Here is an 18,117-nt window from a genome sequence, read left to right as displayed (position 1 = left end):
ACCTTGAGTAGGGGTCAGAGAAAAAAATTGCCTGATTACCAGTATTGCACACGCGACCCGAGAAAACAATTTCCTCCAGAGCTGCGCACGACGTTGCCCGCAGAAGTGGGATGGTACTTTTCGGCATTGGCGCGCCACACGAGATCTTATAGATATTCTGGCCACGGGCATGAGTGACCCTTCGGATGACCAGGTCAGAAATTAATCAATATGGAAATGAGGTGGAAACAGCACAGCAGAATTAAGTGGATAGAAGGCTTGAAATAGTCTCCTCCAGTGGTTCAAGAGTCAAAGCAGTCGTTCTTGTTAACTTTTTTTTGGGGGGAGGGGGGCGGGGGAGGGGTACTAAATACGTGCTCGGAGGACTCCCTTCCTACTACTCTTTCTCTTCCTCTTCCTCCTCCTCCTCCTCCTCTTCGTCTTCCCTCTCGTCCTCCCACCATCTTTTCTTCTTCTCCTTCTCCCCTTCACCTTCTCAATCCCCTCATTCTTCTCCTCCCCTCCTCCTCTTCTCTTTTCCTCTTCCTTCTCCTACCCTCTATCCTGCTCATTTTCTTCATCCCTTCTGTGTATTTCTTCTTCTTCTCCTCCTCCTCCTGAGAGAACAAGACAAAAAGGAAGCATTACGAGTGAGAGAAGATGAAACACCGTGAGAAAGTGCTGTAACGAGAAACAGAGGAGAGAAGGGAGATCGTCTTGCGTAATCGGAGTTCACTGGCTGTGGATATCTACTCGGGACGATCGTTGGTCAATATCGCTGTTGCTCGTGAGAGCTCGACTCACGAGGAAGCCACGTGTATCAAGATGAAACTTGCGTGACGTGTTGGCATCGTGGCGAAGACCCGAGAGAGGTGCGTCTGCCTACAGCTACGGAAGAGACATAGACATAATCCCAGAGTGATGTATTCAGCAGAACTAATGTTCCGCAGTGGAATTACTGCATGTACAGGCCAACAAGAACCCAACACCAGAGGAACAAGCACCCGATACAAGAAAGTCCATAGCCTCTGGTCTCTACGCACCGCCCATGGGAGAATCTTGATGAAGTTGCTGATGACACCGAAGATGATGTCAGGGCCATCCACAATCCTCTACGCGAGGAGCGTGTTCAACAAAGACGTGGAATCTGACCTGATTGCATGTTATTGGTGTCCTGCAGTATAAAACACACATTGATCATATTGCTGCCCTCGTAGCTACTATCCCCCTTTTTTCAATTCTTACAATTTTAAGTTGCAAATTTAGCGGTTGGATGATGCATTCAGTCCTTGTAGCAGAGATCAACGTTCATTGCGGAGACATCGCAAATGCTCTGTAGATTGTAAGAGTCAATTATGTCGGGTGATTGTAACCCTCAATATTCTTGTAGGCGTAGTTCAATGATGTTCATGATAATGACAGGTTTTGTATCACTGCAGTTTATATATTATTATTTACAATTAGACAATATAGGCTGACCGATCCCAACGTAGGTAGAAACCAGCAGCAGATGAATCTGTATGTATGAGGAGACTATCAAAATCAATAAATTGTCTCACGGAAAGGTAAAAAATTGCTAGCTGTAGAATACTGTCACAAACAAATCCATCCCAATTTCCAAGATAGTCTGAGAAAGTTCTGCGTGCACAGCACACGCACGGAGACTATTTTCTTACTCACGCTGACTGTACGGCAGAATATGCCATACTGTGATCTAGAGAAGATATGAAACTACTGATAGATCGATTCCCAAGCTAATACACAAATAGCGTGGGCAATTAGGATCGACGAACAGATACAGTGGCATCGTAAGTAATCTCCTTTACGCTGGTCAAAGATATTCCAGAAACGCGTCGTTAAGACAGTAACAGGAAGCTGCTGATTGAAGATCGATTCTGTTTGTAACAGAACATTTCAAAAGTCAGCCGTCAGGCTGCTGTCATTGGGATATTCCAACAAATTCACATAAAAAAGGGAAACATATTCCTACTATCAATGGGTAACAGTCATTAATGACGTCATTAAAGACAAGGCAAAAACCATAGCATTCCTGAACTTGTCCAAGATGTGACACACTAACGCCATTCTATGCTCCTTCTTATACTATAGGATGACTGGAATATCTTTTCCCTCCGTTAATTCAATAATCCTCCCAGCTCTCTCAGGCGAGTCGGTTTCTTACGGATATCTCCTTGTGTAAAACGAATCTATGGCCTGGTCGATCTGGCAGCGGCAAGCTCTTGTTACCAAAATCTAGTGTAATCTAAGATGTTTTTACCCCTGCAACGTCCTGCCCCTAAACGCAAAAACTTAAAATAACGAGTCGACCTCATCATCCCCTTATCTGTCTGTGGCATTCTTCTCTTCCACCCCAAAGGGGTTGTCGGTGACTTAAACAAGTGGGAGAAACGCCAGCTAAAGGTAAAGAGGGGGTATTCAGAATCGCGTGGCAAGTTTCTCGGCAGCCTAAATCTCGGAATCTCGCGAGATCTCCCTCTCCTTCTCTCTATCTCTCCATCTCCTTCTATCTCTCCTTCTCTATCTCTTTCTCTTTATAATCTCCTTCCCATCTTCCCCGTTCTTCTTTCTCCATATGCACATCGTGACTTCCATCCGGGAAACATGCTTCACGAGTCCCAAATTAAAGGGACAGTATAGCTCTGGCAATGCATTTTATCTCGATGGCAAAAGCAGCAACAACAACGATACAATTAAGACGTCATTGTGGTTCATTTGAATATTGATTTGGTTCATTGTTTGTGTGACATTGCTTTCCAGTTACATCAATTTTCAACAATTTCATAAGCAACTTGCAGAGTATGAAGTAACCACATGCAGGTGGCCTCCTATTCAGGTAACGCGATTATGGGCACTTACAGGCAATAATCCTAGCGCTAATTGAATTCATTTGAAATTATTGTCACGTCTTTATCGGAATGAAATATTCAGCTTTTTTTATTTCAAGCAAATTCACAATATTATTTCTGGTTTACACAATTTTTCTTAGTGAGTGTATTCTTTTTTTAGACAATAAATCAATTAAATAAGATAAATCAGATGGCGGTTTCATCTTTCAAATTGACGAGACGAAAAAAAAAATGCATCGGAAGATCAAGCATGTCAAGAGGAAATAGAGTTCCTGGATTTGGTGTGACACTGTTGTAGATATTGTACGAGCATCGTGACAGACGAAAAGAACACAAGTTTCTTTACGAAATGAAAAATAAAATGTGATCATTAAGTAACTTCCCTCCAGTGCGGTGTACACAGTTTACGAGTAATGAAAATTTCACACATACACACACACACACACACTCAAACACACGCACACACACACACACAAATGTTCGTCACCTTCTGGTAAGCATTGGAAAGAATGGACTAGGTCAACCTAATGAGGCCGTGCGGCCTTCTCACCTTTCCCGCCAAAAAAAAAAAAAAAAAAAAATCTGAAACAGCGCCATAGCGTTCGGGGTCATGGTGGCATCATATCCACTTCCATTAAGTTTGATAAGCAGATCAGTCGATGTCGTTTTACAGCGCGTCAAGAGGAGTCCGTTCGAGGCAGGAGCGCTTTAATAGACTCGCCCATTGGTGCTGGCTTGGGACGGGCGAGGTGGGCGAACCGGAATTGGGTATCGCGTCTTCAGATCAAATGGCGGGAAACTGAAAGATCCTTTGTTAATTAGTTCGACTATTGCTTGCCTTGAATATAGCGTGGGCTGCAGGAGGGGAAAAAAAAAGGCTCAGTGCCATCTCCAAAGGGACTTGGTGTCTCCCATGTGATTTAGAAATAAAGGAGTCAAAAAAGGGTGTAATTGCTATGGCTCGAGTTGCTGCCCAAAGGAACGATGTTTACCCAATACTAATACAACGGAGCAGGCAGGATTTGGGTAAAAATCAACTTTGGAAGTTAGAAAAAAACAATATGAAATTCCATTCAATCATTGCAGAGGTAATGTTTTTAGACCAGTGTCCTACCTTTCTAATCATTTTAAACACCTCTTCCCACAGTCCGCTTCTCTTGTTCTTCTACGTCATTGAACTTTGACTATTCTTCAAGTTACACAGTTACTATATTTTAGGATGAAAATGTAATTAGGACCTAAATCTACATATTATTCAGGATTATGAGTGGGAGTATCTTGTCTGTCAGCCGCTTTCCCTATCATTGAAAATGATCGAACTCTGGGGATTCTACCACTCTCTATCAACTCACTCTTTCTCTGGGAATAATGGATCGCTATGTGTCTGAGGGTACAAGAAGAAGAAGAGACAAAAAAGAGGGGGAAGGGGAGGGGTAGAGAGAGGGATAGACAATATATAGATATTTAGATAGATGATTATATTGCTTATATGTGATGTAGTGGGTATAAGATTGATGGCATAGATAAATACAGTCACACCTGCCTTAGCGGCCATCTGTCTATAGCGGCCACCTGCCGTATACAGCCACGATAAAAACAACAATCTCCGCGAGAGAAAAGCCATGTTAAAGACCATGTGTATCTCCAGTCAAACCTGTCTATAACGGTCACCTTTTCCGTCTCCCTTGGGTGGCCGCTATAGACAGGTTCGACTTTATAGAAATGGATATAATAGATAGATGAATGAATAAACGATTAGATAGGAAATGGATATATGAGTAGCTAGATAGATAAATTGATATATGGATCATATTGATGGCTACATAGATAGATGAATAGGTAGATGAATTGTTAGATCGAATGATAGATAGATTAATAGATAGACAGACAAACAGGTAGAATAGAAGAGGAGTAGATTCAAAAGGATAGAGAAGTATTTGGTATTACTCTTCAATGCCGTGTCATCCAAACTGCCGACAGCTAAGTAGGATTTCAGATTTAGTACAGCTTGGCACACGTTTGCACGACAAGCTCCTAGCTAGGCCTATGGACGTCTGTTTGAGCATGCATCAGAGCGGGGAGGACGCTCTAAATATTTGATCCGTAAGCATCTAGAAAAATGCATCCATGAACTTAATGAGCCATTGAGGGCGTAATGAGGTGTATCATAATAATGCTGAATACGACAAGAGCCGTCGTGTATCAACATCTAAACGAAGGCGATGTTACGATTATCAGTACAACAGAGCGGTGCTGCGTTTGGTATATAAATAGCTCTATCAGCTACATACTGCAAAACTTAGAACCAAAACGCACTTGTCATTTTCTGCAGAGTCGTAAAGTACTAATAAATTGGATGAAAGGAATTTTCTGCCGAAGAAAGATTGATCTATTACATCTATTACTAAAATGCGTGTCGTCAGGCGTCACTTTGCTTTAGAAACAACCGAAAACAAGATATACTAATGATGACTACTAATAATACTACTACTACTACTAATACTACTACTAATAATAATAATAATAATAAAAAGAGAGTAGAAATGATGATGATGATGATGATGATGATGATAATAATGATGATGATAATGATAATGTGATGATGATGATGATAATAATAATAATAATAATAATAATAATAATAATAATAATAATAATAATGTTATTTGTCCCGGGTATCATCTTCAGTGTTGCCACTGCTCTACCAGAGGGCCATGCCATTATCATTATCCATGGCGTTGCCAGGTATACCCCATTTATACACCTGGGTCGAGAGAGACATGGTGGGTAAAAGCATCTCGTTAATGGACGTCAACCACTGGGCGGGATTCGAACTCGGGTCCTCCGATTGGGAGTCGGGTGTCTTATCCACTATGCCACAGCCCCCCCCCCCCTTTTTTTTTTTTTTTTTTTGCTGACTATGTAGAAATTTTGTTCATACTGAAATTCCCACCTGAAAGAATCGAAAATACAGGTAGCTTCCCACATGAACATCACCCTTCCTTTCCCCTACACCTTTCTCCTTTAAAAACTCCGGGGATGAAGAAAGCTGATGACCTGTACCGCTGCAGTTGAGACTCCAGCAAAGAAAAAAAAAAATAGGGAGAGAGAAAGAAGGCGAAAAAAATAATCTAATCTAAGCCGTCTCCCACCATACATCTCACCGGATAACCCCCAAGTCAGTTATCGCCTCAACCTCCTTGGCGTTCCATAGGTCCAGAGGTGGGACCTCTCACGTTACTACAGATTAGCGAAAATTCTCGCGGGCGTTTGAAATCATTAGGAAGGGTGCGACTCAGGAGTTCACTCACATCGTTGTGTTACCCAAACGTTCACATAAACCCGTCCCAGCCTCTATTTGTAATTTACCTGGAGTAATAGAGACCAGCAAAGCAGTGGTATATGTTCAAACAGTTTAGAAAAGAAGGGAACAAAGGATATGAGTGATTATTTCTCAGGAGTCAGATGAACCATTCTGAATGTCGTCAAACAGTAATTTGATAATGTAGCCAACCATTGAAACAGATGAAATCATTCAGCTTTTCGTCATCTGACATTCTCATTAATCATATCGATTAGTCTTTGTGTGGGTATTCTATACAAATATATGGATATTATTTATATAAAACACGGATATATACAATATTGTATATACTGTACTGGTATCAGTAGTCACACTTCTAAACTTAATGCTTTCTTCTGCACTATTGTAATATATATAGAAGATACATACGATAATGGAGACCATATTGCAACTCAAAGCAGCATTAATCCGTTGAGGACGAGCTGATTTTGCTATAACATGCATTTCCCATACACATCTTCCCGAGTATACTCGTGACTAGTCTTCAACGGGTTAATGACAGTTAACTGAAGTTTGACTCCATCGTTTCGTGGAACAATCATCGCCCGTGTTGGTCCAATATCTCTCCTTCCAAGCAACGGAAATTTTGTTTAGGTACATCACTTTGTTTACTTTTTTGTCACCTGTTACGGATGCACACAGTGTGTGAAGTGGTTATGAGCTATGAGTGTGTCTAATACGGTGTAACCTGTTTGTCCTTACTAGCTTGATACTCGTAATACTATGGAACGTGTCAAAAATCGTTAAGGGCTTACATGACTATGGATTAAATAAGGAAACTAAAGGGCAAAAAATGTAGCCCATGCGACATAATTATACCCTTCTTTGAAACCAACAATACCTGCATGACGTGCGAACATTTACATTGGGCCATCCACATATCCCTAGATGTTTCTCGGTGACAGTGTCATAAGCGACTCGGCATAAATTCTTCAGCACTCGCCGCAGCGCTGCGTTATCACACTGCCGTTTACGCAACAGATTCTTCTTATCCGTACCCAATTCACGTTGCCGAGGATGGGACTAGGCAGGAATTCCAGCGTATACTACACAGGCACGCTAACATTAGTGAGAAATTAGAAAAAAGAAGGATTCTTGGAACATGAAAACTGTTTTTGTTCTGTATACCTTTTTTCCCCCCAATTTTCTTTCCTTTTCTCTAAGTGCTATAATTGTTCATTGTTATGTCAGATACCTCAGATATGACTGTGTGATCTCCTCATATTTTCACTCGTCGGAATTGCAAGTTTAACTTCAAAATCTCATATCATTCGAAGGGTGCATAGTGTTTTTGTCTTAATTGTTCACACATAATTATAGTTATTATAGTCTTTATGGTTACTTTACATTGTCATGGATGGATGTTGCAAATACGACACTGTATAATTTGCGTGGAAACTTAATGAAATGATATAATGCATATTTAGAACTGGAAATTAAGAGAGTCATTTCTTCACCTCTCTGGCTCTCTTTCACGCTCTTCGTATATCTTTCTCGTAATCTCTTCCCTATTCTCCATCTGTTTATCTCCCTCTCTCTTTCTCTTCTTGTTATAAGATTTTTCTTAGACGCCTCCACACTACATGGTCACTCACAAAGAGAACAAGTTTTTTTTTTATGTTGACAGAATCAATTTTAATCTGCTGATAGTGCTTGCAAATTTGGACACCCACCGCTGTCCTTGACTTCTAGATTATTTACCGAAGAAAGTTTCATCTCAGTGCATGGGCAGGTAAAAATCTAACAAACTAAAGACTAAAATCTATACCCTTCGCGGCCTGACCTTGATGGCAAGCAAAATTCAATTTAGTGATACATATCCCCTTAACAGGTGACGGCAATAATGAGTGTTCCTACTGCGGCCATTTGCAATACTCCGCCTCTCAATTAATCGAGGGAGAGTTGTACACTATGGGAAGTGGTTACGGTGGCTTTTATCGAGATTGACGGATCTAGACGTCCAAGAGATGCTAAAGGGGTGATATTACCATTAGCCGGATAGTCAACCTTTAAGCTAGAGCTCTTAAGAAGGGCCACTATCTGTGAAGAGAAACCCCTTTGTCCTTTAATGTGCGTTTAACTCCCTCACCCACGGCGTAATAAATATGACGATTATATGATAGAATCATAGAATGAAATGCATTACGATTTCTCATCCATGATAAAAGACATGTCATATTCCTTTTATAGCTTCATTACCTTGGACAAGAGTCGGTTATATTCATGGTTAGTTTTTGATAAATGCCATATATTTCGGGTTCCCCTGGATTCACGTGTCTCAATGGGGATGTTTCTTGGAAGCAAAGGTAAAATTAAGCGTTGTGCTCATGACGGCCGTTTACCTTTATCGAGAAGAAATCATTCGAAGTAGAAAATTGATAGTCCTTGACGCGTAATGATGTAGGTTTCCCAGTCGGTGCTATGTTCAGTAGGTTTAACACTCTTTCCTCCGATGGAATGATGATAAAAATTATGTCAAGCTCTAATGAGAGTGACAAAAACAATGATAATGATGATGATGATGATCATAATAATAATGACAGTGATATGATGATGATGATAATAATAATAATAATAGTAGTAATAATAATAATAATAATTTTATCATTATTATTGTTATTTTGATTATTGATAATAATCCTTATTATTATTATTATTATTATTATTATTATTATTATTATTATTATTATTATTATCATTCGCAATATTCATAAAGAAGTTATCATATCAAAATGCCTCTTAGCGGTAAGAAAATAGAGAGAAAAAAAAAGAAGGAGGTACAGTTTCAGAATGTTCAGATATAATAACATTGTATAACAACAATCACCAGCTTCACAATATGACTGTATGCCACTTAATGAAATTCAGAAGTTTACTGATTTTGTATCCACTTATCACAAATCTCTTCCTCTCACTACTCTTTTCTGAATTATGTTAAAAGATGGTAAAATGTCTGTAGTGTACTCCTTGACTTTGATAAATGAAATATATTTCAACAAAATAATAAAAGAATTAACAAATTTGATTCTCGCTGAGCTACTGGACAGTTCAACGAAAATGCCTACTCAATGCATATCACGTATTTCCACAAGATCATAATGTGAAATCATTACTCCCCATACAATTATCTTGTACTATATCTGACATTGCAGACATACATTTTCTTAAGTTTCTTTTTCTTGATTACAAAAAGAATACAAACTATTTGCTACAAAACCAAATAAAACTTGCTCTTTAGTGTGAAGCACTCCATGTAATAACTAAAGTTGAAATTCTTTGTGTTTACTGGGAAGAGTTGCGGATCTTTGTCTAACAAATATTTCTTTTACTGATCTTTTTCTATTATACTCAAAATTATTATGGCCATCTTTTATCTTTAATTCATACAATGTTTGCAAATTGTTTATTAAAAAAATCATACATTTTCCGTGCATTTACATCTCTTAATTGCATTTTGGCCCTAAAATCTTCAATTCTGTAAATGCAACCACATCTGTGTGCTGAAATTTAACGATCATCCTCTTATTCTTGAAATCATTTGGTAATATGTAGGCCTAATCATAAGAATCAATGATTCTTGACAGATCAATACCATTCTTACCTAAGATTAAAAATATTGAACTGGCTTAACATGTTCTTTCTTCGATATATGATCAATTCTGCATATTCTTTTTTTAATACAAATTTTGATTTAAAAAATCTTCCCTTTCAAAAATAACATTTCTATTATCAAAGATAATCGGGTTTTCAAATTCCACATCCATATTCTTACACCCACTAATCTTTTTATCCCGATAATTCATCATTAAAGGAATATAAATCTAAATACTAATGAGCTACAACAGCGATCAAAACCTTTTCCATAACTCATATTCTTATATCCATACAACGAACGTTTCAACCAAACTAATCGTTGCCCTTGAATAAACAGTTTATAATTTGTCATTTAATCCCCCTCATCGTAATCTTGACTTATAATACCACTTTTGATACTGTCTTTCCCATTCCACAAAAATTCAAACTTTTTTCAACCTCTGTCAGTGCCCAATATGCACACACACACACACACACACACACACACACACGAACACGTACGTACGCATGCAGTCATACATTACGGGTGCATGCTCACTTACTTGTGTGTGTCTGTGTGTCTGTGTGTATTACAACCTACGTGTGTAACAATTTTAGAGAGAGAGAGAAAAAAAAAAAGATATGCATACGATACGCATCTACACACTGATCTAAGTCTAAACGCCTACTAGTACTTCATTAACTATTTGTACGTCTAGGTTTTCAATTACTAGTACTACATGCTCCAGAAAGAGTTGATTTTGGAATATTTTCAAGCATGGGTTTACTTTAGTTGTGTTTTTTTTAAATGTGTGTTGTTATACTCTGTGCAGCCAATATATTTGTAGTGCCCTGTTAGTGTACTCCAGATTTACTTTCAAAGTCAGATTTCTGGAACTTGCGAGTGTTGCACGAATAATGTATTTGTTTGTCGTTTTATTTGCTGTGTTTTTCCTCCTCTTAATCATGGGACAAAGTACAAATAAGTAAAATGCTCGCTCACCGTAGTAAATTGACCTGGGCGTTCGTGGAACAGATCTCCCACATCTGACTTCTACGAACGGTTCCATGTTATATATAATTATGTGACTTCGTTTTACTTTCTTCTGAACGGTGGGAATTTGCGAGGTAAATTAGGAGAGAGTTAATTACACCACCACGGTTTGCTTGAATGACTCTTGTGCCTTCCTCGACACACAAAACTCAGCTGGTGTTTACGGACGAGAAAGTTACGCGTCAACAGCTATTAACATTAGTTAGTGGCACACATTAACTCTCCATTAGTCACCTTCATTTTCAATTGCCTGCTAATTGCGGTCAAATTCCAACGAAAGCACGATTGTATGCACACACTGACACACACGCCAGTTCAGAGTCCGTCCGTATACGCGCTAACGTGGCGAGGTTTTGTGTATAATTGGTAGCTGCATAGGCATACCTGTTCTAATAGTTATTAATCGTTGCTGTATACGTCATTGTGGACTCAATGGGTTCATGAATGCATTGTTCTGAAGCATGAATGCATTGTCACACACACCATAACAGTTAGGACTGAAATAGCCTTTTGTGAGCTGCCACCCAAAAACAAAAAAATAAAAAAACGCCCACACACACAAAAACAAAACAAAACAAAAAGAAATAGAAAAGAAAGAAAGTCAGAAGAAAAAAATCCTATTGCCGTCTTCCCTCTTCGCTCACGTAAACGAAATTGATCCATGCAGCTACCTATAAAGGTAGGCATTTTCTCTTACTGTCAGGTTTGATACTTAAAGGAATAATCCACTTGAAAATTAGTTTGTGCGAGAAAAGAAGTGCAAAAGTTAGAAAAACAGGACAATGAAAGCTTGAGCAAATTCTGACAAAAAACTGGGAAATATATATATATATATTCTCCCTGGGTAACAACGACATAAAATCTTATCGAACTTTATGCAGAAGGAAAATGGAAGGTAATAGCTCACATGCTACATCATAGGGTTGCCAAAATTTGTGTTTGATCACAGCTTTAAAAAAATCATTATCTTCTTAGTTTTGATCAAAATTTGCTCAAACTCCAATTGTCCTGTTCCTCTCATTTTTCTGCTTCTATTCACACATACTAAATCTCAGAGCAGACTTCTCATTTAAAGGTATTGATTAAATTGTTCCTCGGAATAAGACAGATGCATAAAACAAACTGCATTTCCGGCATAATGTTGCCTGGAGGTTCATTTGACAGATGTATCCCCGGCAATGCATGTACTCTATTCCTAACCTCACATTTGTCTTTAAAAGAGGACAAATTATTTTCTTACGACGGTATACGCACCAGGTCTATGAAGTTAGAAAAACCCTAGCACATCCAAGACCCCAAAACGAGCAGCAAATTCCTCACACAATATATTATCAACTTGTACAAAGTCTCTGTTAATGCTGTCTATATATCAAACACCCAATACAGGGGTAAGTGCGTCACTCCGAAGGTTCGTTATTCCCCCCCCCCCAAAAAAAAATAAATAAATAAATAAAATGAAATCAGTTTCGTTGTTCCGGAGGTTCGTTGATGCAAAAATTGAATAAAGTTCTTTAATCCGAAAACGAAATAACGTTCTTAATTCCGAAGGTTTGTTCGCATGCACTGTCTTCACATTTCGGATTTAATAACGAACCTCATCTCATGTTCGGATTAACGGACGTCCGAAATAACGAACCTTATTTTACTTTCTGATGAACGAGCCTTCGGAATACAAACAAACCTTATTTCATTTTCGGAATAACGAACCTTTGGAAAAACGCCACTAATGTTCGGATTAGCGAACCCTTTCTCAATTCTTGATTTTTTTATTTTTTTTGGATGAACGAACCTATAGGTGTACGGATTTCGTGTGTTTCGGAACAACGAATCTTCGGAAGAACAAACCTTCGGAATAACGAACATGACCCGCAATGCGGTATTGCATAACTGAATGCAGGCTAAATACATTTCACTTCGGTTTTATGAATGAGAGAATTGTTGTAGGCGTTACACATGTAGGCTCTTCCTCTTTTTGTTTTTCGGGTCTCAAAGGTTTCTCTGTGCTGACAAATTTAACAGCTATGCCACGAGGAAAGTGATATAAATTCGCAAGACCCCAAGCGAGATAGGAACATCTCATCTAACAAAGCAGACTACCCGTGAAGTATTCATTACAGTCCCAAATTATGCCAATGCAACCTTTGGTAAAACTTGGTGAGCGGCTTGTATAATGTCTTGCTTTTTAGATTTTTTCCCCCTTGAGAAGCAGTACGAGGTATAAATCAGGCTTCGCTGCTAGCTGAGTTGATCCCTTTGTTTACCCGAGTATGAAATATATCACGTTTGTGATAGCAAGCTTGTCATCACAGGTTTAATTTAGGGATTTATGAGCTCAACAGAGAGAGAGAGAATTCACTCGGGCTGGATAGGAGCATTCAATTAGCAGCCTTCGTTATTTGATCCTTTTTCAATGACAGTAAGACGTCTTGTCAAAAATATCTCAAGAAAAATTTCCCTCCATTTCATATCACGATCTAGAGTCACATTGCAAGAAGATTATCCAATAATCTTCGTGAACATTGTTTCATCGGATAAAGTTTATGAGTTATGTTCTGCCAAGGGATGTGCAATGCGATTCTGATCCTTGACAAATTCTGTTATGTTTCTATATCTGAACACCTGCGGTCGATTCAGCGCTCGTTCATTCATAATGTTGGTGTCCCTCTTAAAGACTTCTCTCATTTCCACGCAACAACAAGCGCTTAATCGCACCACACGGGCGACACACAGCCCAGAGATAAACATTAGAACGCATTAATCACAGCGCAGACATGATGAGAAATTATGTCTTTTACAAATAAGTTATCGATTTACGGTGACTTCGTTACTTATTTTTGTCGTGGTGAAAGCATTTTTCTTCTTTCTATTTTTTTAGTCCATGCTTAACGTAGCTCGCCCCCGACCAGAACCACAAAGTTGAAGTCGTCTGTACTCAACAAGGATTAATGTAGAAAATTAAAAGTGCATGATGAATCAGGAGAAATGGAAAGAATTAACTATAAATATACGGCATGCGGCAACACAAACAGCCAAACTCATCAATAACACAGTTACGGAGAAAAAAAAAGAAGAAGTCGTGGATAGGTAAGAGGAAATTGATACGAAAGAGAGAAAGTGGGACGACAATTTGAATAAACTGCAGAAAAGTAGAAAGGAGAAAAGGACATTGGATCGACGTTTTATAACGTGCGTATAAAAAAACAACAATACAAGACATTAGTCTAGGAAATGGTACATAACATCCATTTAGACGCTAAATCGAATACAATCGTATAATCATCGTTTAATCGTTCATGAAATGGCGTTGATAAGAACCTTGTGTCAAACTACAGCGTGTTTTATCTCATGCCCATTCCTCCATAGATATTTTACTCCAGAATTTTGTTTTAATCCTCCACCCCTACAGCTAGAATGGGCGATCAACAGGATTCGTATAGTCACACGCGAGATGGCTTTGACATACCGGTAATCTTACCTCAGCAAAGAACTGCAGCTTTGAAATAGGGGGAAAACATTTATGAATTTTGATGTTTTGGCAATTCAACCTGAAGTCCGCATGAGGCACATCAAATGTATATAAACCAGCAACACATATTCTGAGTGCTCCAAAGCCTTTGACTGATATGTGACATTTCTGTTCAAATTTGATAGAGAAGTTACGTTGATCCATGTCAGTACATTTCTTGCATTTTGACGTAAGATATAAGTACATATAAATACTGTATGTCAATTATACATTGTATAATCTTCCTTGAGGAGATAAGGGCACTGTTCTCTTCTTGAACCCCATTTAATTCTAGATATAGCTTTTCAATGCCAGAGTATCCTAAAGCCGATAAGATTCCATTCTATGTACACTAATTCTCTCTCTTACGATCCTGACTGAAAACGTTACTACAGCTATTGTTTCAGCAGTCCCAGTTTTCACTACACATGAACAACTTCATCAAGTCCAAAGGACAATAATGGACTCATCAAATTCCAGTTAAAAATAGCATTCCAAACAAAGATCTAGGAGTGAGCATACTACTGTTAGATGGTCTGCGACCAGTTTGCCACATCCTGCAACATTTTTTTTTTCTCTCCAGGTGTTGCACGACCGATCGCCTGGTGTCTGGTGAGCAGTCGCAGTCGCAAGCTGCCCCACGAACCCGAGGTGGTCACGGCCAGATGGAATCGATTCACCAGTATAAGGTCGTATAACCAGTTGTGCAATTGCCATACGAGTATTGTAAAACATATAGCACCACTTGTTGGTCGCATTGGGTAGACTAAATGACGCGCAACACTTACTAGCACGTACGCTGGCGACCTTCCAAAAGACAAGTCTTTAGAGTGGATGTGAATGTGCTGAGACGATGAAACTGTTGCACGACAAGTCCTACATCTTGCAACGTTGTATACTTTAATTGCAGGACTATAGAAATGTATGCGACTATCACTCGCTGGTAGGCCATATGTATAGGGGGATTCACATGGAGATGAGTTTCAGAACATTCTCAGGCCTTAATGAAGAAGGGTGGATGATGCTGCTGATCAAGGTGGGGAGGGAGCGCTGGCACCTTTATTTTTCATCTGTTACCGCTGGCTGCTCAGCTTGCTCTTCGATGATCACTGAGCCTATACAACAGAACCCTTCTTTACCCATTCCTCTACTTTGTAACTTTCTTTTTTTTTCATCTTTTACTCCTATGCAGTTCAACTTGAAGACGCCTGCCGGTCAGTACTATTGAGGGAATTTTGATACCCAAAGCCACTTGCACGAACAATAGCACCGGTCTCATTCAATCGCACGAGCGATCGTGTGATCCCACGTCCATTCGCACGACCATGCGATCATTGGTGCGACGATTGTGATTGCATGGCGTTAGGCCACTCCCAATTACTCGTAAAACGCTCGCATGAGAATGCACGACCACTCGCAGGAGTATATGCGAGCATATGTAACTTACTCGTGCAACGGTCTCTTCTAGTCGCTTTTGTTGTACGACAGTTTGTTGCATTTGTGAATGCCCTTCTGTGGCCCAATGAGATCGATGGCTATTGAAGCCCGTTGCAGCCTGTCGTGGGACCAAATGGTAGCAAACGGTTGCAGACCAATATCAACTTTAACGGATGAACAATCCCAACATAGATAAATAAATGAAGGATAAATAATGAATGAATAAATGAATGAATGAATGAATGAATAAATAAATAAATAAATAATAAATAAATAAATAAATAAATAAATGAGTAAATAAATAAATGAATAAATAAAATCCTTGCTTACAGCAGGCCATTTTCTGAAGGATTAATTAATGGATGTTGTTGTTTTTGTCTTTAAAGGCAAATTCATTAAATTTCTGCATTTTCCGGTTTGATGAACAATGTGTCTCGACATCAGTGATCTCAGAATGCAATGCATCATTTACTTACTCATTTCAGGGAACTTTGCTGTTCACACAAACCTTCAACAGGTAACCCACATTATAGTGAAGGGCATTTAAGGAAGTAAAAAAACACCTTCATTAGAACTTGACGCTGATCGTCTGCGCTAGTTTAAAGGTTTTGATTTTTTTTTTAAATGGCTTTCGGTGGCATTTTTTTAAAGATGCTTGTGATAACCAGTATTTGTGGGGGCGCTGTGGCATAGTGGATAAGACTCCCGACTCCCGATCGGAGGACTCGAGTTCGAATCCCGCCCAGTGCTTACGTCCTTGGACAAGATGCTTTTACCCACCATGTCTCTCTCGACCCAGGTGTATAAATGGGGTATACCTGGCAACGCCAGGGTAATAATAATGGCAGGGCCCTCTGGTAGATCAGTGGTAACACTGAAGAGGCTACCCTGGGTAAATAAGACCTTATAATCATTATTATTATTATTGTTATTATCATATATTATATTATTACATTATATTTAGTATTCTTATATGACATTACAACTGTATCATACGATGATTTATTCTATAAAAAAAGAGAAGAAGAAACAGATCTTCCATCACGTCCATTTATAATGAAAATTAATATCAATACAGAGTTATGCTATTTCAGGACATTATTAAAAGCAACATCTTGTTTCTCCGTGGAACACTCAAAGAAATATATGATTGACTTCACAAATTCTAATATCTTCCCGTGGCTGGAAAAGTATACTGAGTATCCCATGAGGTTGCTCCAAATAGAAAGAACATCCTTGTTTTAAAGAATTACGAGTGTTTGTAATCGAATGTCACGCTGTACTTGTATTACAAGCAGACTGCGGTGTCGCCTGATATTGGAAGACAAGGCGCAATCCCGAGCACTGTGCCTTACATGTGTTGTGTTAGTACACGACCTGAAAATTTACAACATAATCAGAGTCGAACGTGATGAATACATTTGGTATGCATTATGTAGAGGTGGAGAATAAGAAGGCTGGAGGGAGGGGGGGGGGGACTTCCAACAAAGAGCAATATTTTGTGAATTGTATATCACTACAGGCACTGACCGTCGTCAAGTTTACAAATAGTTGTCAAGTTTGGAGTGATGCGAATCGCGCTAAAATTCCTCTAATTCTCTGCCCGAACCAATTCAATTAAGACCGGCGCCCCGAACTATGATACGCCTCATTTTTCTTTCTTTCTTTCTTTCTTTTTTTCTGTCATTCGCTTTTCTATCGCTAGTTCTTACCTTGCTGACTATACTAATAGAAATACGTTTCATGTCGTATATGTTGAGAATGAAATAGGCTTTGGAGATCTCAACAGTCGAAGGGGGAGGTGGGGTTTTTTGACGAGAAAACACACACACACACACACACACACACACACACACACACACACACACCCTCACACACACAAACATGCACACAAATCATTCATTTTTCACTTTGCGAGAGAAACCGCGCGAGACACTCTTTTCTATTCCTGCTCAAAATTATGTTTCAAATATCTCGTGATATACCCTGTAATAGCAAACAACTTCAACTGAAATCCTTATGCATTTTGCATAAACAAATAATAAAATCCAAAAAAACAAAAACAAAAAAAAACCTCTTGGCTGCTCTGTCAGTGTACGTAAAACAACAGACTCTGCTTACCAACAACAGAGGGCGAACTTTTCGTCTGACACACAACCCGCTGTAGTACATTGGATGTCGTAACACCATCTAGTATCTATAGTAAGTCATTTATTTAGGCAGTGTTAAGAGCACAGAACTACATCGATCGTGAAATGTCTTCCTTTTGTTTTGTTTTACTTTTTACCTATTTAGACGTACGCATAAAGATCGATTCTTGTAAAGATACGGAATAGCT

At 39.0% G+C, this 18,117-nt stretch overlaps 1 protein-coding gene across 1 annotated transcript in view; it reads right to left on the bottom strand.

Moving 5' to 3' along the window:
• Positions 1 to 467: 467 nt before the first annotated feature.
• Positions 468 to 18,117, bottom strand: part of LOC139710917 (uncharacterized) — a 113,391-nt gene continuing 95,741 nt past the window's right edge. Inside the window, exons 34-35 of the mRNA XM_071622837.1 lie at positions 1,023 to 1,091; positions 468 to 596 (exon numbers count right to left, since the gene is read on the bottom strand). Coding sequence (XP_071478938.1) covers positions 468 to 596; positions 1,023 to 1,091 — 198 coding nt within the window. The remainder of the gene's footprint in view (positions 597 to 1,022; positions 1,092 to 18,117) is intronic.

This window comes from Diadema antillarum, unplaced genomic scaffold (genome assembly GCF_040938485.1).
Source record: "Diadema antillarum isolate AM-2024a unplaced genomic scaffold, OU_Dant_1.0 seq00001587_RagTag, whole genome shotgun sequence".
NCBI lineage: Eukaryota > Metazoa > Echinodermata > Echinoidea > Diadematoida > Diadematidae > Diadema > Diadema antillarum.
This window is presented reverse-complemented; position numbering and strand designations above follow the sequence as displayed.